Source organism: Rhagoletis pomonella, unplaced genomic scaffold (genome assembly GCF_013731165.1).
Source record: "Rhagoletis pomonella isolate Grant_MI unplaced genomic scaffold, Rhpom_1.0 Rhpom_scaffold_00007, whole genome shotgun sequence".
Classification (NCBI taxonomy): domain Eukaryota; kingdom Metazoa; phylum Arthropoda; class Insecta; order Diptera; family Tephritidae; genus Rhagoletis; species Rhagoletis pomonella.
The window spans coordinates 10,751,863-10,776,015 of record NW_023458561.1 but is presented as its reverse complement, the minus strand read 5'-3'; the positions used below and the strand labels follow the sequence as shown (position 1 = coordinate 10,776,015).

At 33.3% G+C, this 24,153-nt stretch overlaps 1 protein-coding gene across 3 annotated transcripts in view; it reads right to left on the bottom strand.

Moving 5' to 3' along the window:
- Window positions 1–1,099: 1,099 nt before the first annotated feature.
- Window positions 1,100–24,153, bottom strand: part of LOC118742309 (protein artichoke) — a gene marked incomplete in the record, with an annotated part of 113,018 nt that continues 89,964 nt past the window's right edge. For all 3 annotated transcript variants that reach the window (XM_036474284.1, XM_036474283.1, XM_036474285.1), the window contains 3 exon segments: window positions 1,100–1,554; window positions 3,420–4,117; window positions 4,567–4,756. In XM_036474284.1, coding sequence (XP_036330177.1) covers window positions 1,164–1,554; window positions 3,420–4,117; window positions 4,567–4,756 — 1,279 coding nt within the window.

The window sequence follows — 24,153 nt, the reverse complement described above, 5'->3', positions numbered from 1 at the left end:
ATATCATTACAGTAAATTTTGAGCCAAAGGTAATGAAAAAGGGCACATAAATACCTTTGTAACTCATCGTTTACGTCGATTCATGACGTCGATTTTTGACAAATAACTGCGAAAAGTACAAGAAACAAAAAAAAGGTATTGTTTTCGTTTTGGACGACTCAAAATTTGCCTATAAAATAATCTTTTAAAGATTTTCACTTTTCGTGTAAGCTATTGTAATTATAATATGTTTTACTATACTTTTATAAATATTCATGTAAAAAAAGATTAATATCAATGAAGAAAACGTGATTCATTTTTAAAGTTTAAAATGTATTAAGAATTTAGAATCAAAAATACTCGTTTGATATTTTTATACTACGTAAATATATGTAGGCATATTTTTGAAAAATTGTCCTTCATTTTGAATCCATATTTATGGTCACCGTAAGGATACCGCGCTTTAGTGGTTTCAATTTAAACTAAATATTTTGACTTTACAGACTGCGTTTGCTTTTAAACGCTCTTTTGCATAGGCCAACGCAAAGTTTCTTTTTAGGCGCCACGAAGCAAGCGAGTATTGGCTAGTGTATAATAAAATATGTGTCCTCAAGAACGGCTAAATCGATAGTTTCCAGACTTATTAAACTTATGATAAACGGATTAATTTTAGGAGCCGACGGCATCCCTTATTTTTATCTGATAGTGCGCAAATTTTTTACAACAGGCATAAATCAAGTTTGAAAAATAAGAACAATACTACTATATATACATATATGATATATAGAAATAGAAATAAAAATATAAAGTTGGTTTTAGTCAGGTTTTCCGCATTAATCAAGAGGGTAAATCTTACCTTGTTTACTTACTTTGATCTAGGAAGGAGAACTGCGTTCTTATGATATACAACATACAGATATCCTTATGATTTTTTTACATCACATAAAAGTAGGACTTCCAGTAAAGAAGCAGCATTACATAATTTTAAGAAGCCACGTTACTGATTATATAACACATCATTTATAAAAACGATATCAATTTTAATTAGAATTGTCAAATTTATGTTACAATAAAAAACAATATCACAATTAGGTGACTAATAAAAAAATACAAAAAGTACATGAATATTACTAGGCAGTGCTCAAATTGTTACTGTGGCAGTATTTACATACATATATAAATTTTCATAAAAATTGGACGTCAACTAAAAGAATAAGCATGACCACAGAAATTATGATAGGACACACAGCTACGCTTTGAGCATCGGCCGAACTCGACGAAGTAAATCCGAAAATGCCTTTACGTTTTGGCTTTAAATCGGGCAGATGTGTGCATTGTGCGCTATACCAACGACCCGTGATGCCATTGCTGTCCTTAGAGATTATACATATTTCGGAATTTTCCCCATTCACCTTTTTAATGTTTTTGATTGGTATTTCATGCGTACGCTCATTGTAACCTGCTTCTCCTTGGTACAATACATCATTTTCGCGGTTTCGTATATAAACCAAAAAGTCGGCTATATCTCTGGCAGCCGTAACAAAAAAGCGCACTGTAAGATTCCCATTGCGATTGCTAAGAAGAAAAGTATTTATTTTTATTATATGCATTAGACCATACAAAAAAAAAAATCCTGGAATGCGACCGCAATCTGACTCAGATTTTAGTATTTGATATAGTAATGATCACTCATGAATCTCCCCTCTACGATAATTCTAAGCGGTCGCGCATGGATTGTTTATTTTCCCATAGGAATAACACGAAAGAAAATTGGTTAATCTTTTTTGAGTTCAATATAATTTTCTAGTATCAATCAAAATGGCCGAAACTGTAAGAATATATTGATTATACGCCATTAAAGTGTAATACGGGCTCCTTAAATTCCATTATTACTTTTTTTTGTAATTACTAGATTCGACCCAAAGAGGCTGAAAGGATAATTTCGAAATTTAAAGAATCTGAGCCTGCATATTGCTTAAATAACATGTAACCAATATATTCTTATAGTTTCGAGCATTTTTTAATCGTTATTCCTAGGGGAAAAATAAACAGTCGATGCGCAACCTCTTAGAATTATCGTAGAGAGGCGAGATTCACTTTGGATTATTACTATACCAAATACTAAAATCTGAGCCAGATTGCGGTCGCATTGCAGGATTTTTATTTTTTTACGTGGTCTAATGTATATGTGTATATACATATGTGCATTTGATGCCAGGGAAAAACGTTCAGAAAATTATTTTGAAATATTCATAATGGTTTTCATGATAAACCTTTTTGTTAATTTTCAATAAAACTATTGGGGTATTCACAACACTGTCGTAAGTGTAGTAAACTTTAAACGCTAAAAAAATATATATAGGGGTTGGCAAAGTACCATCAAAGTCATGTTATGAATTTTCGGAGTGTTAAAAAGTAGTTGGTTGTGGTTTCAAGTTCTCTAAACATTTATTTAAGCTTTTAAAGTTTACAACATACAACAATGCGGAACTTGCGACACCGTTTGGAATCGCTTAAATAAATGAACTCATTCTGTAACTTAAAACAGGCTATGTTCAAATGTTCAAAATTCAATTCAAAATTATCAAAAATCAACGTTAATTCTTAGCCACTTAAAACGGGCACTTTAACTTTATTATACTAAAATTCAATTGGCTACAAAAATAGATACCCAGACTTTTTCTAAAAGCTCTGATTCAAAAGTTTAAAATTTCGATGACAAGGTTTTTAAATTTGAAAAATGTTTGCGAATTTCAAGGCGAATTCATATAAGGTGTCATTATAAGAACAGCGGATTTGTTGTTTTTTTTTTTTTTTTGTATTCGCCTTAAGTATTCGGCTTAAAGGCTCCGTTATGCATACTTGGCATGGCTTGAGAGCTGTCACATAATAAATCTATTAAATGAGCCTCGCGTGTAATCGGTTATCGAACGCACAGCACTACATACGTAGAAGTCTGTTGGTTTTTGATTTCTACGTAAAAATGGCTGTGTTATGCATACTTGGCAGTGCATGCACTGCTATACCATTTTTACGTAGAAATCAAATACCAACAGACTTCTATGTATGTAATGCTGTGCGTACACGCGAAGCTCATTTAACAGATTCCTTATGTGACAAATCTCAAGCAATGCCAAGTGTGCATAACAGAGCCTTTAGAATGTCAAATTTATGTAGTATTTTGCTCACATTTCCACACACAGTATGTATGGCAGTTTACGCCGCAAAAACAAAAACAAAATACCCGTATTTTTCTTTGTTCTCCTGCCAACACTTATAATAATTCGCCTCTGTACGAAGCTAGAACTTTTGATGTATGTATGTATGTTTTATTAAAAATTATCGAAAAAGATTTTTGATGAAAAGTCATGTTAATATGGTACAAAATCACACTGCATAAATAATCTTGCGCAAGTTCTAGCTCATCAGCTGGTACTTACGTTTTAATGTCTCGAAACTGTACATCGGTAAGTTCTTCATAAGCCACGCCTTTATAGCGGTCTCTTTCGTCCAATACGCATTGCAGATTTTCATCGAGCACTTCTATTAATCGTAGGTTTTGATGAAAACTAGGTGTTCCACATTCTATATTCTCTAAGTCTTCGTCTAAACTTGACTTTTCCATCATAAAATGCTTTAATGGCCGTGCAGCACAACTACAGTCTAAAGGATTTCCCGCAAAATATATATTAGAACCATTGCGGACCATTTGTACTAATATTTGTGGAAACTCATTAAGTTTGTTGTTTCGCATATCAATATTTTCCAGCTTTACATCTTTTTGGAAGTTGAAGAACGGTATTTTGTATATCTGGTTGTTGCTCAAATTAATTTTCGTCAGATTTGTAGGGAGATCAAACACATGGTCTTCCGAGGCCAGATTACTTAGCTCATTATTGGATAGATCAAGTGATTGAAGTAGAGTAAAATTCGCTAAAACGCCTCTTCGAATTTCATTTATATGATTGTTGGACAAATTTAAGGTAAGTAGCTTTTTCGTGCCAAAGGTAATGTCATACGTTAGAACTGGCATTTGATTATAACTTAAGTCCAAATATTTTAAATTATACGGTATATACCGATTCGAAGGAAAGGTCTTCTTTGTAACAAAACTGATTTTATTGTGACTTAAATTCAACTGAAATTAAAACAAATATTTTATGTGCATACATATGTGTCTATGTATTAAACTCAAATACATATAAAAAGAATATTTATATCGATGACTGAGTGGAAGATCGACCTATCTCGGCAGCCAGTTTGATAAAGCCCTATCTCAGACAATTTTTCAACAACGCTCTATCTAAGAAAACTTTTCAAGAACGCCCTACTTCAGAATTTGAATGAAAAACGCCCTATCTTACAATTTGGTTGAAGAACGCCGATTCAAAAACGCCCTATTTCAGCTTATTTTCAATGTACTTTCGTTTGAGATAGGACGTTTTTGAACCGAATTCTGAGATAGGGCGTTATTCAACCAAATTCTGAAGTAAGGCGTTCTTGAAAAGTTTTAAGAGATAGGGCGTTTTTGAACTGGTTGCCGAGATAGGTCGATCTTCCGCTCAGCCATCGATGTATGGTTCATACCTCTTCTAAGCTGAGTAAATCGTCAAGTACGCCATTTGTTTTATTATCTAATTTCGACAACTGGTTAAAAGATAGATCCAATTTCCTCAGAGATGGTAAACCAACAAAGGCGTCGTTTTGTATATTTTTGATTGCATTGGAAGACAGATTGAGTGTAAGTAGTTGTAGAAGACCTTCAAACGCGCGTTTACTACAAAAGCAAATAGAATTGAAGTTAAACTTGTTTGGGAACAATCATACGCAAATACTAGCAATACCCGGCGTGCTTCGCTGCGCCTTAAAAGTATATTTGCATTGTTATTCACGCTAACTACATTGAAAACACTTTTAGATCTTCTGCTGGAAATTAAATTTACAATTTAATACTTCATGCATTCTTGAGTATACACAAGGCGAATTTATACAAGGTGGTGTTATTGGCGAATTTAGATTTTCGCCGCGGTACTTCATAATGTCAAAATAGTGTGTTTGTTGTAATATGAATTCGTCTTGTTTACAACAAACACATCATTTGACATTAATAAGTACCGCGCCGAAAATCTATATTCGCCAGTAATACCACCTTGTATAAATTCGCCTTGAGTATACATGCACCCTAAAAGACATTGCTGAGTACTTCCCAGCAAACAATTAGGTTTGGTATACATTTGAGAATGATTTGAAATTAAAGCCTTTCTCAAATGTCAAACGTTTAAAAATTATTTGATATTGATTTGAAAATTACAGTTTTCTCAATAAAAAGGGGAGTTTGATCTCCATTTGAGAATATGGTTAACTCTCAAATCAATTTCAAAGGTTATTTATCAATTGTACTTCAAATGTGGAAATAAAATTTACTTTAGGAAATGTATATTTCATACTTATTTTTTCTTCGCGATGTACATATATGAGTAGTCTACTTGCAAAGTGCGCTATGTAAATTTTTTTAGATTCTTAGTTTTTGGTGGTAAACGTACCAGTATTTAAAGTAGTTTCATGTCCACTAACAATACTGTGCATTGTTAGCTACTCTAGCAAAAGTCGCTATAATACTTACTGAATGTATATACACTTTCAAAAGTCGCTATAATATTTATTGTACGTATTTATATAAGCTCAAAAGTCTCCATATTCTGATGAACTTAGAACACTGCAAGAAAACGTGGTAGTTTCGGTGCCTAGTGGAAGAAGTCCTAAAAAAGAAGCAGACCAACCTTCATGGAAGAGAGAACGCCAAAAGCTGGCTATATAAAAGTTACTGTTTCAAAACTCGCTAAATTAAATTTTTATATATAAAATTTGCAAAAACTACCACACTGCGATTTTGTTTTTTAATGTTATTAGGCTCTTATTTATCACAATTTTCAGATAATAAAAAGAAATATACAATTTGGATGTTACTTGTTGCTGTAGACGTTTTTTTTTTAATTTATGGCTTACTATTATAAAATCACATAACGCTGTTTGCAAGTGGACTACTCATACATATATGTACATAACAAAAGAAACAATTAAGATAAAGTAATTTATAATAAATTCGTCTTGAAGGGAATTCATTCCGCGCAAACATCAAATCCACTATTTGTGGGCTTTCTCTTCGAAAATTTTTTTCTATTCATTGTTTTTTTTGTTCAATTGATCTTAATTTTATTCTTACAACTTTTGATTTAACTGCGGATTTTTATATCGTTTGACACTTGCCATCTTTCTTTAAATCAACCTCAAATGAATTTCAAATGTAAAATTTAAACCTCGTTTTCAATTTGAGAATCATTTGAGAAATACATTTTTCTCAAACGTTTGAAACTTTGTTTGCTGGGTTTAGGCAAAAATTCTAACACATTTACACTTTTGTTTTTGTAGCATGGCATTAATGAGTAGTTTGACTATTAGTACTGAGGACTTTCTGATGACAACATTGAGGGGACAGCACTAAATTTTTGCCCATGGGCTGATCGAAAATGAGGACTTTGATAAGCACTTTTGTAATTAGCGATAATGATAATATGAGCACTCATATGATACTCAGCTCTCTTGTAGGGGTATATTTGTAAACTACTACATAGAATGAAGTGCCATATCATAACAGGGGCGGTTCAGGAAATTCTACAAACACAAATTTGACCATCTCATGATTCCTTCAAGCCGCAATGCATATCGAGTCCTAGCCGCGAAAATAAAGTAAGCGAACTTTTTTAAAATTTTAATTTTGATGCATAAATGCTCCTCGAGCAGATTCATCAAAAAGTAAGTTTTAAAAAGCTTATACATTATTTTAGCGGTTAGGGCTCGATATGTCGATTTTCTCCGATGCTCTTCATTCTTTGGAAATCTGGAAAATTGGAAAATAGAAGATATTTTCCTAACCAAGACAGAACTTATTTACACATAAAGCGGTGTTGTATTTTATATAATATAATAAATTAGAAATGCCAACTGATGCCAAGTCCTTCTCCAACTGGTATTTTTAACCTCTGCCACCACCAGCAGCCGCAGCGTTTCTCATAGACTTACAAACATTTTACTTTTTGTTAATTTTTCATATGAATTGTTTTTCAATAAGAATTTGTTAAACCGCTCCTGAATTTTTTAAAAGTGAAATTGTCATTTTGAGTAGATTCTCTTATCGGATCTCTCTTTCTTTTTCAATATGTCGGCACTCTGATGTTAAGGAATTTAATTTGAATGTACTAGCAATATAGAAGTATTACATATACATATGTCTTCGAGTCTACATATCGCACCAATTCTTCAAAAGTGTATGAATTCAGTATTTGTCTTTGTTTATAGAGTACGCTAAAAATATTCAGAAACAGAATTTCTAAAAAACTTGTAGTTCCTCGGGTTTTCTGACAAACGGGAAATTTCGAATTAATACGCTCTTGAAAAATGTATCGCAATGTTTACCAACAAAATTGTTAAAATGAGAAACTCTTTCCCCATATACTTATCACAACTAGTGTTGCTGAGACGTCATGAAAATATGTATCGGAGAAAACCCAAAAAATGGATCAAATGTATCACTTTTTTTTTATTTAAGTATCAAAGTATCAAGTTAAAAAAAACCTAAAAAAAATTATATTTTTTTCATACCTTTGCTTTTTATTATTGTCAATAACCGAAAAATCATGTAACTCACATTCATACACATACATATCGTTGGCTTAGTTCGCAAACGTGCTAAGTCCATTTTTTTTATTTTTCAGGAGGGACAAAAATCCGTCTAACTTTTTTTGTTGTCAATATTTTTCTAATCTGTAAATGCAGTTTTATTCCTTAGTTCGTCTTGTTTTAGTACCAATAATTGGCCAATTTCAAAATAAAGCTTATAGGCCCTTTTAGGACTTACTACATTTTCTCTTTAAGATTTTATTCTTTTAATGTGGACTTAGCACATTTTCTATCAACCTTTTTCCATTATTTTTTATTGTTAAAAGATTTAATTGTTTACTTTAAATATATTTTATTGTTTTAAAATGAATTATAACGTAATACAGTTTTATTTCATTGCTATTAACAAAAATAACTATTTTAAGTCGTAAATTTATGTACCATTTATAAAAGAAAATAATTAAAAGCAAGTAAAGAGGTAAAGTGTGGGCGAAACCCGGCGCAGGTATCAAATACTGTCGTAAGCAGGGTCTTTTTCCCGATTTCAAACGTTTTCGATAATATCCTGAGTTAAACTCAATGAAATAATTGAACCACGTTTAGTAGAAATCGCTAAAGTGGCTACCTAAATACACCTTGTAGTCATAAATTGGGCGGTGTCACGCAGTCTTATTTATTGTTAAGAGATTAAGAGATCTGAAATTTATCGTTAGATATACGGGAAGCGAATGTAATTTTGGTCCGATTTGAATAATTTTCAACGAATTGCTTTTCCGTACCAGGTTTATTAAGTGCACAGAGTTTGGTAGAAATTGATAAATCGGTTACCGAGTTACAAATTTGTGGTCATAAGTGGGCGGCGCCATGCCCATTATCCAAAAATGTGTCATAATCTAATTTTCTGCTGAGTAGTTATCGCGATCATCGATTTTAAGTGAATTAGATTTTCAACAGATTTCTTTGCTAGACCCTAAATAAGGCTCGTACCGAGATTGGTGAATGGGCTACTGAGATGCAGCATTTCATAATAGGTGGGCGGGGTCACGCCCATTTTCCAAAAATTGCACAATAATATTTTTTACAAAAAATCTACTTCACATACTAATTTTGAACAATTTGCATCCAATATTTACTGAAATATCGTAGTTTTTGCATCGTTAGAAAATACCTTTATATCGGAAATGGGCGTGGTTACATTCAGATTCGCCCATTTTTAATACCAACTTACCTTGGATAAAGGGCAACCTACATACCAAATTTCGTTGAGATATCTCGAGTTATCGTGTACACGGACAGACGTGTATATATATTTTTTGGATTTTTTTGGACTTAGCACATTTGCGTACCAATGCATAACAACAAGTAAAAACGACTTTACGGTAATTTTATTTTTGGTAATGATGTATTTTCAGTTATGCTATCTTACTGCATCAAAATCTCAATTTACATAAAAAGTGGACTTAGCACGTTTGCGAACTAAGCCAACGATATGTATGTATGTACATGAAGAAAAATATTTTACATATTGTGACAACCCATGGTACAATAATTACTGGTATTGTCTTCCCAGAGAGTTTTGCTTCACATCGAAATTCGCGCTCCCTTATTTTCATTTTGACGCAGTTCAATGTTGATTCTTTAACTTTTATTTGGCTTTGCTTTTTAATTTCGTTCAATTTAATTTTTATAATTTTTCAAAACAAAAGAAAAAACGTTTGAAACCAAGTGAGCCATTTAAGTTTTGAATTTATTTACAAGCAAATGTTTTTTCCGGCTTTTGCAAATTAAATAAGTTCTCTGCAAGAAGGTTGGTTTAAAAATATACGTGCACATACTATATGGTATATGGGATATGGAAATATCCCTTTTCCCTAGCAGTAAACCTTTTAGTGTGGGCAACGATGATATTTGTTAAATAAGACAGAGAGCGCCTGGGAAGACAATACCTGTAATTTAGTATGCTCGACAAGCAGATAATAATTACAAATTATAAGGTTTTGGCGTTCGCGTACGCAAAAAACTTGCAAAGTAGGGGAAATTGAGAGCGCAAAGTGACAGTTGATTTGGATGGGGCAGTTGCTAATTCCTGCTGGAAATATTTTTACCAGCAGCAATTTCCCAGCAAGAAAAATAGCTGATCAAAAACATCTGTTTGCAATTTATGAAAATTATGAAATTTATTTTGATGATTTTTCAGTTTAACTTGCACGTCTAGCAAATGTCTCGGAATTAAGCAAACACTCATTTGCTTACGTTTTCTTAGGAAATAACTTTAGGCAAACCTAATATGACCAACTATTTCATAGCTCAAAGAAGTACAGGACCTGAGAACAAAAAATTGTGTGAAAGTAATGAGAAAAATAGTAAAAGAGAATATACAACAACGTTGACAGTGTACCAAATCAAACAAAGTAAATTTTTTAATTAACAAGTAAAGAAGTATAAGTTGGGCGGAATAAATAGTTTTTTTCACCTTAGACTTAATGATATATTTAAATAAATAAACTGGGCTTGGTAGAAATCGATAAAGTGCTTACCGAGCATAAGCGGTGTCGTGCCCATTTTACGAAAATCTATACATATACCGATGTCTGTACATAACAGATATTAAAGAAAAACAAGTAAGAAAGTCTAAGTTCGGGCGGAGCCGAACATTAAATACCCGGTGCAAATATATGTTTTCCACCTTTCTGAAAGCTACCGCTACATGATAAGCCGGGATGTGAAAATTTAAGGTAAATTATCGTCCTTAAATTTCGAAATATTCAAATTTCAAGCATTTCTGAAATTTACCGTTATTTGAAAAGCGGCCGTAATTTTAGACCGATTTCAACAAGCACAATAACCATACTGAGTTTGGTACAAATTGGTAGAACGGTTATCGAGATACATATATGTGATCATAAGTAAGCGCTGCCGCGCCCATTTTCCAAAATTGTATCATAAACGTATTTCTTGGTAAAGAATTGTTGCAAGCATCACTTTTGAATAAATTAGCTTTAATATTTACTGATTTATCGAAGATTTTGTATTTCTCTAAATTACCGTTATATGGGATATGGGCGTAGTTATTGCCCGATTTTTTAAATTTTCGGTCATTTAGGATGCTGTAGCAAGGCCCAACAACTGTGCCAAGTTTGGAAGAAATTGGTGTAGCCGTTACCAATATATACACATGTAACCATAAGTAGGCGTGGCTACGCCCATTTTCCAAAAATTTTTAATATTCTTATATTTGGTCTAAGTCATCGTAAATATCAACTCTGAGTGAATAATCTTCAGTAGTAGTAGTAGTTTCGTATTTCTGAAAATTACCGTTATATGGGAGGTAGGCGTGGTTATTGTCCGATTTTGTCCATTTTCAGTACCATCCGTCCTACGCCCGAAAGAAGTGCACGTACGTTCGTTAAGATATCTCAATGTTTACTCGAGTTATCGTATGCACAGACGGACGGACGGACAGACAGTCACCGCTTAATCGATTTCTCGTTTCATTCTGATCATTTATGTATACATTTGTCTATATCTATCTCGATTCGTTTTGCCCGTTACAAACAACCGTTATGTGAACAAAGTTATAATACCCTTGTGCACAAGTGCGCTCGGGTATAATAATATGGGTGGCCTTTATAAGAGCAACAGAAGACAAATCAAGAATTTTTAGAAATTTTGATTGTCTGTCTGTCTGTATAGAAATAGAAGGTAGTTTTTACCGATGTATTGCTTGAAGTCTAACTTAAAATCTAGAAGAAGAAAAAAATTAGAAAGTTGCCACCTGTTTGAAAATTACAGTTTTGCTAAAATTGATAGATATATAAATATTGCAATATGGCTGTCAAAATAAAGAGGTTTCAAAAGGCTCACAGCTGGAAAATTTTTTTGGGGAACGTTGCCACCTTTTTGAAATTTTTTGTTTGTTTTAATTAATAAGATAAATTAAATATTGCAATATGGGTATCAAAATAAAGAGGTTTAGGAAAGTTTGCTACCGGGAATATTTTAGATATTACAATTCTGGTGTTAAATTAAAGCGGTTTAAGAAAGTTTACTGTCGAAAATACTTTTGAAAATACTATTTGAAAAACTTAATTCAGTTAAATTGACAAGATAAGGTAAATATTGAATAAATACAACTTTGAAGAAAATCGCGATATGTATGTAGACTGCAGTTATAAGAATATAAATTAAATTTCCATGAGAAAGCCGAGTAGTATAAAAAATAAAGAATGCTTCATAAATTTAAAATTTGTTTGAAAATCGAGGCGAGCGAGGAACAATCCAAAAATACTTTTTTCATGAATTTATTGATATGAAATATTAATTTATCTGTCCTTAGTATGTTAATTTAGTGGCCAAGGCATTTGGTGCCAAGCGTTCAAAGTCAACGCGAAAGTTCTATGTAGACCGGCCTTTAAACACATTTTTATGGATTGAATAATGAAATTTGTCAGCTACAGATGTGAAGTGATTGACAGTCATAATTTACATATGTGTTGATCTACGAGTATCCTTTTTAACTAAGATGACGAACAAGTTAAAGAAAACTCAACTTAAAAGGTAGTACAAAATATTGCAATGAAGTACATTTGACTGTACTTCGAAGTACGAAGTACAACGGCTCAAGAAGAAGTACTGTACTTCCGAAAGAAGTACGGTTGGTCACATTAGGCAAACCTTAAATTTATATTATTTTCGTGTTTCAGTTTCATGCATTTGTATGTAAACAAAATTTCGATCAGCTGTACTAAAAACTTGCAAGTTTTTGATAATTTTGCGTTCGCGTACTTCTTGGGATAACTTACAAATTGAGAGAGAATCGTTCGTTACTAGAGTTGCCGGATTTTTTATGCGCAAAATCAGTAGTTTTCAGTACGTTTTTATTCGAAGCAAAATTGTAAACACAACTAACAGATAATAATTTAAAACGCCAGAGCGCTTGTTTTTAAAAATATTTTGGTATATAAATAAAATATAGTTCATAAATAATAAAAGTGTTATTCACTTTAACATGAGTGTACACATCATTGTGCACAGAAGCCAATAAATTATTTTACATTCCTGACATTTTTCAATAGTCATTATGAGATCATTGACATCTTCAGTGTTTAAGTAGTCAAAGAATTCTATATATTTCATTTTAAACTTACTTTTAATTTGCAGTTCACTTTAAAAAATTTTATTCAGAAGCGTTAACCACTGAGCTATGTACACCCCGTAAACTCTTGTTGCTAATTCATTTTCCTTATTCAACCAACTACTATCAAGTGCAGCTGATTTGCCGCTATTTAAACTTGACAGCGTGGTTGCTGTTGTCAATTCTATACATCCATTCTATACTCTTCCTAAACTACAGTGGTATTCATCTAAACCGATAACTTTATCAAGCAGACAATCTTATAAGTTTTCCCACTCTGTTACATGAACGACCCACACTCTCTTTTCGTTTACACTTGCGACAATAGTCGTGTTTTCTTTGATTATCGAGCTCAGTATCACTAACTTTATATTACTAGCACGAGGATAAAGAAATTATAGAAACTAACTCATTAAATGGGAAAAAATTATATTTAGGAGAATTATACGAAATTATATGTAACATAAAGGCGATTTATTTGAAGCAATTTTAAAGAAACAATGACAGAATATCTGTTTGTGTATGAATTCATTTGTCACTGTTACCAAACTGTGCGGCCAAATTATCAGTGAAACAAAAAAAAAACAGAACGGATAATAATTGAACCACATCTCTATCAGGATCATATCCAAGAATGATAGAATACAAGATTGCACCGATTGCAGCAGAATTCGTGAGAGTAATTTTAGCGTGACGTCATCGTAGAGTTTACAACTGAGCGCGGCGAGAATAAGGGCGATTAGTGATGTGCTGAATTGTCCCCAATACTCGGTACAAAATACCTAAAAAAGATTTCGGTACCCAATACTTCCTTTTCGGTATCCGATACCAATTCTTTACATTAAACCTTCGCCATTATAAGCATTTCAGGTTTGGAAAAAACTTTCATTACTTATTTATATGATATCGGCTAAAACACTTGAACTTATCGCAACAGAGAAATATTATTTTATCACATTTAACCTTAGTCGATCCAAGGTTCAAGAAAAATGCTTTGACGGATGAAGAAGCTTTTCAGGGGGGAGATCTAACCAGTTAGCGACAAGTTTCGGATCGATATCGCACTTGTTGGCGTAAAAATATTTCATATGATACGTCAACAAAACCGATACCGATGCGAAAATTTTCGCTAACTGGTTATAGAATCTGCCCCAAGGCCTCCAAAAACTATATCGTCCGATTCAGCTGGAACAAAAATGCTCCAAACAAGTAAGAGTTTCTCTGCGTTATGGCCTCGAACCGACATATATACATCTTTCATTTGAATCCGTATTAAAAGCTCTATTGGCTCCTACATTAGGGTTTTTATAGGCGAGTCTCCCCTGAGCCGTTTTTTACATATCTTTGGCCTGTGTGCGCTTTTATTCGAAATCTAAATGTTTCGGTACCGAGTATCGAGAGTATTGGCTACTTTTTAAATCGGTACCGAATATCGATCAATACTTGAAAGTATTGACTCAGCACATCACTACTGCTGTCATCTCGACTGTGACGTCAGCAAAACAGCTGATTCTGTCAAATTCACTGAGAGCCGATTAGCGGTGTTGCGATCGGCGCCACCTTCTGTATTCCCTCCACGGTGGATCATATCGTTGTTGTTGAATTTGCGTGCAAAATTTGTATGCGGATCCCGATTATTGCCCAAGAAAACATAGCTAGAGTTGCGACAGAGTTGCATTGGCTTCAGTTTATCAAGTTTATTCAATGAAATCGCTGGAGAAATTTATCAGAAATGCGTATACGAGTTTCCATACAAATTTTGACAGTTCATTTATAAGGTTTACACAATTATAAGTTTATACGGTTTACAATGCATTTATAAGGTTTAATGAATACCCTTTACGTATTTGCCAATGTTATTGTGGCTTCTTAACATTTTATTTTTAATATTTTTATTGAGCTTTGTACCACAATTGTTTTTTAGGAAAAACGGAAAAAGCAACAAATACTAAGCGGTAGAAGTTATAGCAGCTATTTCGGAGATCACCACATCTCCTCATCAGACTTCTTTTTTCTAGACTTCAGCAGGGATCGAACCTGCGTAATCGATGTGCAAAGTCAGAAGCGTTAGTCACTGAGCTATGTACACCAATGAAAATATTAAAAATAAAATGTTAATAAGCCACAATAACATTGACAAATACATATTTTAGGAAGAGCCTGCCTGAAACTATACAATAAAGCAAATAAGCAAATGGATGTATAGAATTGACAACGACAACCACGCTGTCAAGTCTAATTAGCGGCAAATCAGCTGCACTTGGAAATAAGGAAAATGAATTAGCAACAAGAGTTTACGGGGTTTACATAGCTCAGTAGTTAACGCTTCTGACTTCGCACATCGATTACGCAGGTTCGAACCCTGCTGAAGTCTGGAAAATAGAAGTCTGATGAGGAGATGTGGTGATCTCCGAAATAGCTGTTATAATACATATTTACATATTTTTTCAAACTGTGGTAAATATTTAAGGACTTCATCTCCTCATGGCTTAAATTAATTTTTTCAACTACACAAAAACTTTTAAAGACTAAGAATTCGCTAAAAAGAATATCTAACTCTATGTCTCTTATGCAAAACTCGTTTACAATGTCAGTAAACTGTGGAAAAAGGATTGTAAGTTTTAGGCAAAAGCCATTCGAATTTTAAAATTTGTTGTTATTGAACTGAAAGTTATTTTCGAGATAACCCTGCAGTGAAACACCAAACTAGTCAGAACAAATACTAGTTTACAACTAGAATTTCCTGACTTAAATCGAACTAGTCCGAAAAAAACAGGCTTTTACTAATTGCAAAACGATTTATTAACATCCTGTTTTATTCGACTTCAAAATTTTAATACAATTAAGTACACAAAAAATAACTTTTATTTCGGTTTATTGTAACCATTAAAACGAGTACATATTTATTTATGTATATATGTATGTATTTATTATGTAAATGAATATACGTATGTATATACGTACATACATAAAATAAAGTGATTGGAAATGGGTTCCGTTTCTTAAGTTAATTTGTTTCTTTTTTAATACAAAACATATATAATTCTACTGGAAGAGTAATTAAATAAAACTTAAATACTTTTAGTATTTTAATTAGATATTGATATGCCTCAAAGGCATGATACAATTTTAAATTTCACCAATAAGCATATTTTAAATAATTTTCTTATCTTTAACCGACTTTCGCTATTTCGAAAAGATAAAAAAAGAATATATTTTAATAAATTTTTAATATTGTTTTAGTTTATTATTTAATGCGAATGCCGATAAAAATTTAAGTTTGAACTGGTATGCGGCTGGTATATTTGATACATAATTGGACTAGTATGTTTCTGTCTATTTTCAACTAGTATGAGACTGGTATATTTCCGATGGAAATCTGACAATTGCCATCTCGTAGGACATTACCATGTTAAAAATACCAGTTGCTTGAATGGAAAGGAGATAGTTGGCTGACTAGTTGGGCATGCGGTTCATACTAGTTGTGAGGTAGTTTACTACTAGTACATTTGACTACAAGGAACTAACAACACTCGACAAAAAAAACGCCAGCCATATTTAAAAAAAATTATAGTTTAAAAAACTAAAACCTCCCTATTATAATTGCCATTCGTACTGTCATCATGTAACTTGATAATAGAAATCGCTGCATCTTTTAGGCGCATCAATATTACATAGTTACATCCCGAGCTAATAAAGGGAAGGTAATAAAAAATGTAAGCTCCATCTTACTATCGCAACTGGTACGTAACGACCCGGCGATATGCCCATAAAACGATTTCTCTTTTTGCTGTATTAATTTCTTGAGCATATCAAACATTATTTAAAACATGTCAACTATAATTAAATTATTTTCCTTTTACTTTTTACAGTACAGTTAAAGGAAGTTCCAGCGTTATGTAAAAACCTTAAGAAATTCTAAAAGTATTTTGTTTGAATTAAAAACTCAGTACAAATCAGTACAAATTTTGAAAAATCAGGACATTAGCATATTGATTGAAGGAATGAATAAAATCAATACAAGAGTTGAAAAATCAGTACTGTACTGATAAAATCAGTACATCTGGCAACCGTATTCGTTACTCTCCTGCAAGTTGCTGCTGGACATTTTTCACTGGAGATCTATTCGGACAGACTAATTATTGTACCATGGTGACAATCTATCAAAAAAGAGATTATTGGTTTTAATCTTCTAAAGAGACGAACAAAAATATTATGTACAAATTTTATATACTTAAAACTATTAGCTGTCGACCATCTACGTTACTTATTAAATTTTGTGATATATTCCACGTTAAACTCGTTGGAAATAATGTCAAAAAGCTGAGGAATACTTTCAGTGTCGACTTTATTTTAACTATGAGTACGCCCCATCATATTCCCAACAGTTTGTATTGAAATTCTATTTCTCTTTTCATATTGGATCAATCTTAGATCTGAAAATATACGCTCTACAGCTGCAGAGATATTTATGACGCAAGTAAAGTAAATTAAAAATGAATGAAGTCAGTTCTTTATACATAGTTCATTTAAAGCATTTTTCTTTAAACTTATTTGACCCCAAAACGTTTCAATATTTTCGATACAATTTTTAAAGCAGCCACTGCATACATACATTAATATTTTCTCTTTGTCATGTATCACAATTTGTACTACGCGAAAAATTTAAGCGAAATGAGCGAAAAAATAAAGTATCTTCCGGAAATTTGCACAAACATGTATCAGTTTTGAAGTGGATTAAAACGGCAACACTGATCACAACTACATTTCGCAAAATAAAGCATCTTTCGGCTTTTCTAAATTCTATCTAAAACACATGGTTACATTATATAGGTTTGTTTCAAAGACTTAATAGCAAATCGAGTTCTTTAGCCACAAATTACTTTTAAATTTTATTGAGAACTTTTACTTAAAGGTAAGTTTGAACTAAATCGGACCATAAATACAGGTTTTCTAAATCGTACCCACCTCGACCACTGCGCCGCCTAGCGAGTTATTTGGTAGCCTAAGTTGAGGCCAGAAATAAGTAGTTTTTGAGCCAAGTTATTACAAAGCCAATGGCTATAATTTTACAAACATATACAGTATTGGCCAGTACAATAGCACCCCCATTTCAAATCGATATTATTTACCACTCATGTTTATTTATTTATTTTTAAGAAATTTCAATTAAAATACAGTTCATTCTCTCACAATACTCATATAAACTCAAATTTAAAACTTTTTAAAAGACCACAAAAAAGTGCAACAAATTTCCACCAAAAATTTCAAACTTTTTTCTCAGAAGCGGTAGAATTTTTTTGAATACACAGTTTTATAGCCCATTCAATTTTGGTCCAATAATGTGCAAGTTTGAAGTGGCTAAAAATTACCGTTGATTTTTTAGAATTTTTTTCGCCGAGGATGTTGCGGGGTTCTGCCATATAAAAATAAATTGTGTTTAGTCGTTATATGGAAGCAAAAAAAATTCTAAAAAATCAACGGTAATCTTTAGCGACTTGAAACTTGCACATTATTGGACTAAAATTGAAAGCGCTATAAAACTGGGTACTGAAAAAAATTCTAGAGTTTGAAATTTAAGTGAAAGTTTGTTGCACTTTTTGGCGATCTTTTAAAAAGTTTAAAACATGGGTTTATATGGGTTTTGTTAGAGAATGAACTGTATTTTAATTTAAAATTCTTAAAAACAAATAATTAAACATAAGTGGCAAACAATATCGCTTTGAAAGGGGGTGCTATTGATATGTCTAATACAGTATAAGTAATCAGTATCTTGTTATAAATAGGCAAACATGTTTTCTGTACACCCCTTTTACAGCTGAACTATAAAAAATATAATCAAATTTCAAATAAGTTTAATACAAAGCGAAAAAATCATTTCAAAAGTGAAAGCAATACCAAGCCATACCTGTAAGTAGATACATTAGGTATGTATAGTAACAAATAGTCAGTGCTAATTTGTACTGGAACTTGCAAATTTTTATTGGAAAAGTGTATATTAATCCAAAAAATTTGCAAGAGAGCACTGAACCGAGAGCGTAATAACACGGGAGCTGCAAATTCTTGCTAGTGAAAGTTTTACTAGCAGAAATTAGCTAGCAGAAGAAGAACAAGAATGAATGGACAAAGCTGCCATCTGTTGATTTGGTTCAGCGTAAGCAAAAGTAAAATGAGTGGAAATCAAAATGTTAATGATTAGGAATGTTAATCCCGGGATCCCGGACTTTTTAAGGTCACGAAAATCCCGGGATTCTTGGCAAGTAATCCCGGGATTTGCAATATGCACTGATGGTAATAATAGAAACTCCTTTTCTTGACAGTATTGGCTATATTTCTTTTCTTATTTAATAATTAAAATTTTTTTATAATGTCTAGCTCATTATACATATAACACCGTGCGATAGTAAATTTTAAACACAAATATCAATATATTCGCGAAACCATGGGCCAAAAGACGTCGATAAAGATGTTTAACCGCAGATCAGTGTTAACCAGACATTGAGTAACCGGCCCTAAAACTGATTTATAAATAGTAAAATGTTTACATCAGAATGTCAAAACAGTGCAACGACTATTCACTTGCAAGTTTTTACTAGTATTGTGTTCAATAACTTTAGGTGTGTTTCTTAACTTTTTACAGCTGATGACAGCAGATTGGCGAAGAGTAGAATTTTCCTCGCAAAGAGATCGAAAGAGGAAAAAGTAAAGAAACGAAAACTAGCAGAAATTTGCAACCATTGTATATACACACACACATCTTCAAATGCATGTACAAATACTTACGTTCTGCAATATTTCAATGTGTTTTGATAACGATGCACTCATTTTGTTTTATTAAAACGAATTGAAATAAACTTGCCAAATTTTTCCTTTTGCGTTTTGAACAGCTACTTCGTAAACAGCAGCCAGCAGAAATTTGCAGCTCTCTCGCTTTTACGCTCTCTTTTTGGCTCTCTTCTGCTAATTTTTTGTGTTCAGAACGCTTTCCAGTAGAATCCAGTAAAAATTTTGAATAATTTTTCGTTGTGAAACACAGCTTTTTTCTGCTAGTTTTCTCTTCTCAGTTTCACGCTCTATTTTGCTTTTACGCTCCCGCTGCAACTTTTTACTGGATAAGTTACTATACACACCTATAATTGAGTAGGGAAATGCCTCCTAAATTTGTGCTTAAATATTAATTATAAGTTATGTATGATATGGTATGGTATATTATGTTATGTTATGCTATGTTATGTTATGTTATGTTTTAATGTGATGTTATGTTACGTTAATGTTATGTTATGTTGTTCTACGCATTTCACCTCAACTCACTACAGCCGACTTTAAATCACCTCATCTCAACTCACTTAACGTCACATCAACTCCTCTCAGTTAATTTCAACTGAGCTTAACTCACCTCATCCCAACTCACCTCTTTTCATCTCAACTCAATTCACCTCACCTCACTTCAATTCACCTCAACTTAACTCACCCTAACTAATGTTATTTCACCTCAACTCACCTCAGCTCAACTCAACTCGCTACACTAGTAAACAATAATAAAATTATAGTTTAAAAAACTAAAACCTCCCTATTATAATTGCCTTTCATACTGTCATCAGGTATGTAGCTTGAGAATAGAAATCGCTGCATCTTTTAGGCGCATCAATATTACATAGTTACATCCCGAGCTAATAAAAGGAAGGTAATAAAAATACAAGTGTACGTATGTTTATATATGTATGTATGTTACGGCTGCCATAATCCTGAACCCATCGACCAGGACACATATTATCCGAATCAAAAACGAAGATACATGTGAATATGGTGCCAATATATTGAATATAAGTACAGTTGCTTTGGTTCCAATATTATAAGTAGAGCTCGGATATTTATGCAAGTGATTATTTTTGTTTAGCATCACAGAAAGTCCGGACCTGGGTAGAAACTCATTATAGGAGGAAGTGACTTAATTTGGATCTATTATGTATTGCATATTTTCACATATTTTGCATGTTTGCATATTTACATATTTTGGTATACATTTTGCATATTTACGTATATACTTTGCATATTTCCTATAAATAAATCATTGTAAGCATGTCACTTTGATGGCAGCTCTTGTTAATTCCGCACGCGACATACTGACCTCCTTCTGCCTGAATAGTGATGCCCAGCTACGCCAGCATATAACAAATCTAATTTATTTGTGGTATGTAGGCAAGTGCAATCGATGCTGTGAAAATCTTTTGCAAGTTCGCCAACTAAAGCTCAACACCTTCTTTAAGTACAATAGGTAGGATGCCATCCGAATTGGGCGATTTAAGACTGTCAAAAGACAATGGCATATTTTAGGGCATCTTCATTAGCCACATTTCTGGCAACAAACCAGTTGTACCTTGACACTGTGGTTCTCGCATACCCTCCCTCACCAGTCGAGGGAGAGGAAGGCGAAACCATCATCTGATTTCCAAAAAAATGAGCCTCTAGAGATTCCCAAACTTTTCTTTCTGATAGACCCGTTTCAAAACTCTAATGGTTTCGGTGGACTCCCGCTGCTAAATTTCTAACATATTCGCAAAGCTCGTCAACAAATGTGAAGATTAGATCAAACGATGTAAATTTGCATCGCGGGTAAGTTCCAAGTTAAATTCGGAGTGGCAAAAATAAAAATAAAATATTTTCTTGTGATCTATTATTAAAATAATGTGATACACGCTTGAAAGTTTAAAAAAACAGAGCTCGTAAAGCCATCAAAGTACTCTCTCGCTCTGAGGAATTTTATTTTTTAAGGGCACTCCGAGCGATAGCGTTGTTTACATTCTCTTCATCATAAACTCCTCACATGTTCGGCTCACTCAAGAATTTGCATTCGGCGTATTTGTGAAATAGTTTATTTGTGTTGATGGCATCGTTTTTTTTTTATCGCTCCGAGATTTAAAGTGATCCGAAAAATATTTATCACTCATTCACTCACTATTTTTCGCCAAACTTTAAATTCAGAAACTGACAATAGAGAAAAGACAGAAGGCAGGATGGGAAAATGAAGTTTTCGCAGTCAGATGTTTGGGCCACATTGTATGCAGTCCCGACTATCAATAAGAGAAAACAACTAAATAGACCTTCTGATATTGAAGGCAACATCAGTTTTGCCCACCTGCATCCCCTCGATGCCTCCCAGTGATTGCTGAGCGAAGTATTCACCCAGTTTCTGATGGTGGCTTTGATGACCGAGGTGGGGAGTGCTATAGCTGGTTGCGGATCGAGGAATGCCTAGCCTAAGCCAACTGTGGCCAAATTGTCAGATGTCTCATTACCAGGTACTCCCGAGTGACTTGGCACACAGAGTAAAGCAAGCTTCTTATGTTTACCAACATAATTTATTAGAGACATGCATTTCCGAACCAGTCTGAAAGTACCTAGTTAGAGGGCTGGCCAATACCGTAAGTGCAGCTTGGCTGTCCCTGCTGACACGTAAACTCTTTGACCTCCTCCTCCTATTTTCTACCATGAGGATTGCAAATACCTCAGCCTGGAAGCCCGAAGCATATTCGCCAAGAAAAAAAGCTGATTACCATTAACTTCTAAAAAGACCCCATATCCTGACCCAGAGTCAGTTTTGGAGCCATCAGTAATGTGTGAGTCCTGGCTCAGTGCTAGAATTAAACCAGCATTCAGTCTCAGGGAACTCAACACTATAGAATCTATTCAACAAAGGTAATGGTGGCGCACTATCCTGTGGCATTGAATAGACACAAAGGTTCAAATCGCTAGCAATTACCGCCTTGCCCCACTGAGAGTTATACCAACATCCTTTTCTTTTTAGTCTGCAGGTGGCTTTTAAGGCTTCCCTACGTAAGAAGACACAAAGTGACGGTAAGTGAAGAAGTGCGTCAAGAGCACTATACACCACTCAAAAAACTTTAAGTTCAATAAAGAGGCTACCAAGCAACCATAAGATTAATTTTCGTTGACCCTCACTTACAACTCGTGACCCCATATTTTCTTCACGCCAACGTAGACCCCCGTCGAGTCTCCCATGGGCCCCTGGGGGTGTGTTATTTTTGTTATTTAGCTTTATTTTCATTGTTGTAAACTATATCAAGCTGGTTGCTTTTGGATATAGTTCATAGACGTATACTTGAAGCCTCAAAAAAATTTTTAATAAGTTTGTTGCATAACTTTTGAGTTATAGATGTTTTAATGTAAATAAAATTATAGTTCAAAAAACTAAAACCTCCCTATTATAATTGCCATTCGTACTGTCATCAGGTATGTAAGTTGAGAATAGAAATCGCTGCATCTTTTAGGCGCATCAATATTACATAGTTACATCCCAAGCTAATAAAAGGAAGGTAAAAAATATTAAAAACAAGTGAACTTTTTGACGTAGAATACGTCTTACCTTACGATATGGAGGCTATGCTGAAATGTTTTAGTTGTAATTTTTAGAGCTTCACGAAAACGCTTTTTGCCCGAGAACTAATGAAGCGATTTCAAAGAAAAGTGTGGTGTTTCAAAGATAAAATTGCAAACCTATCGACAGATTCATTTTTGTAAGTAACCAATTCGGTTTCCGTCGTAAAAGCAACGGTAAACATTGCCTTATTTTGGGGTCAATTTTGAGCCTTTAAAGTGCTCTAGCAACTTATGGTTGGCAGATATAACTTTCATTTTCGGGATATAGGTTCTCTGGAGCAGGAGAAATATTATCGTGTACAAATTTTATATAAATTCAACAAACATTGAGCATTTTAAGGCAAAAATTTTTTGAAAAAATTAGCACATTTTTTTCATTACCAAAATGCTCGAAAACCGCTCGAATGATTTTGTTTTTGTTTTCTTTAGTCAAAAATTCAAGAGTTTTCCTTTCGTTTGGTATATGGGAAATATTGGTTGATATCTTCTAAGGATGTTTATTGGATTCAAATATATGGGCATAAATGATTTCCCATACAAAATCACTTCGTCATCACTTTGCAAACACGTGCATGCATTGGAAGTGTGGGAAGGAGACAAAAAGTATGTATGTGTGCGTAAGTACATATTTCGGTTTTTGATAAACAAATGGACCAATATTTATAACCTAATCACAGCGTATGTACCCGTACATATGTAAATACATACATACGTACATATGTTGATTGCAGTTAATGTGGATCTGGCTCAATTTTTTAGTAATCTATGTATGTCTATACATATGTACATACATATATCTATGAACACATGTATGCATAATACGCGAAAACTTTTTGAAGTGAAACAACACTTGAAAAAGACCAATCCAAGAATAAAAGTAAAGGTCAGTACGTACATAGATAAAGATAAGGATAAAGGCAAAGGTAAAAATAAAAACAAAAACAAAGTTGCGCAAAGATAAAGGC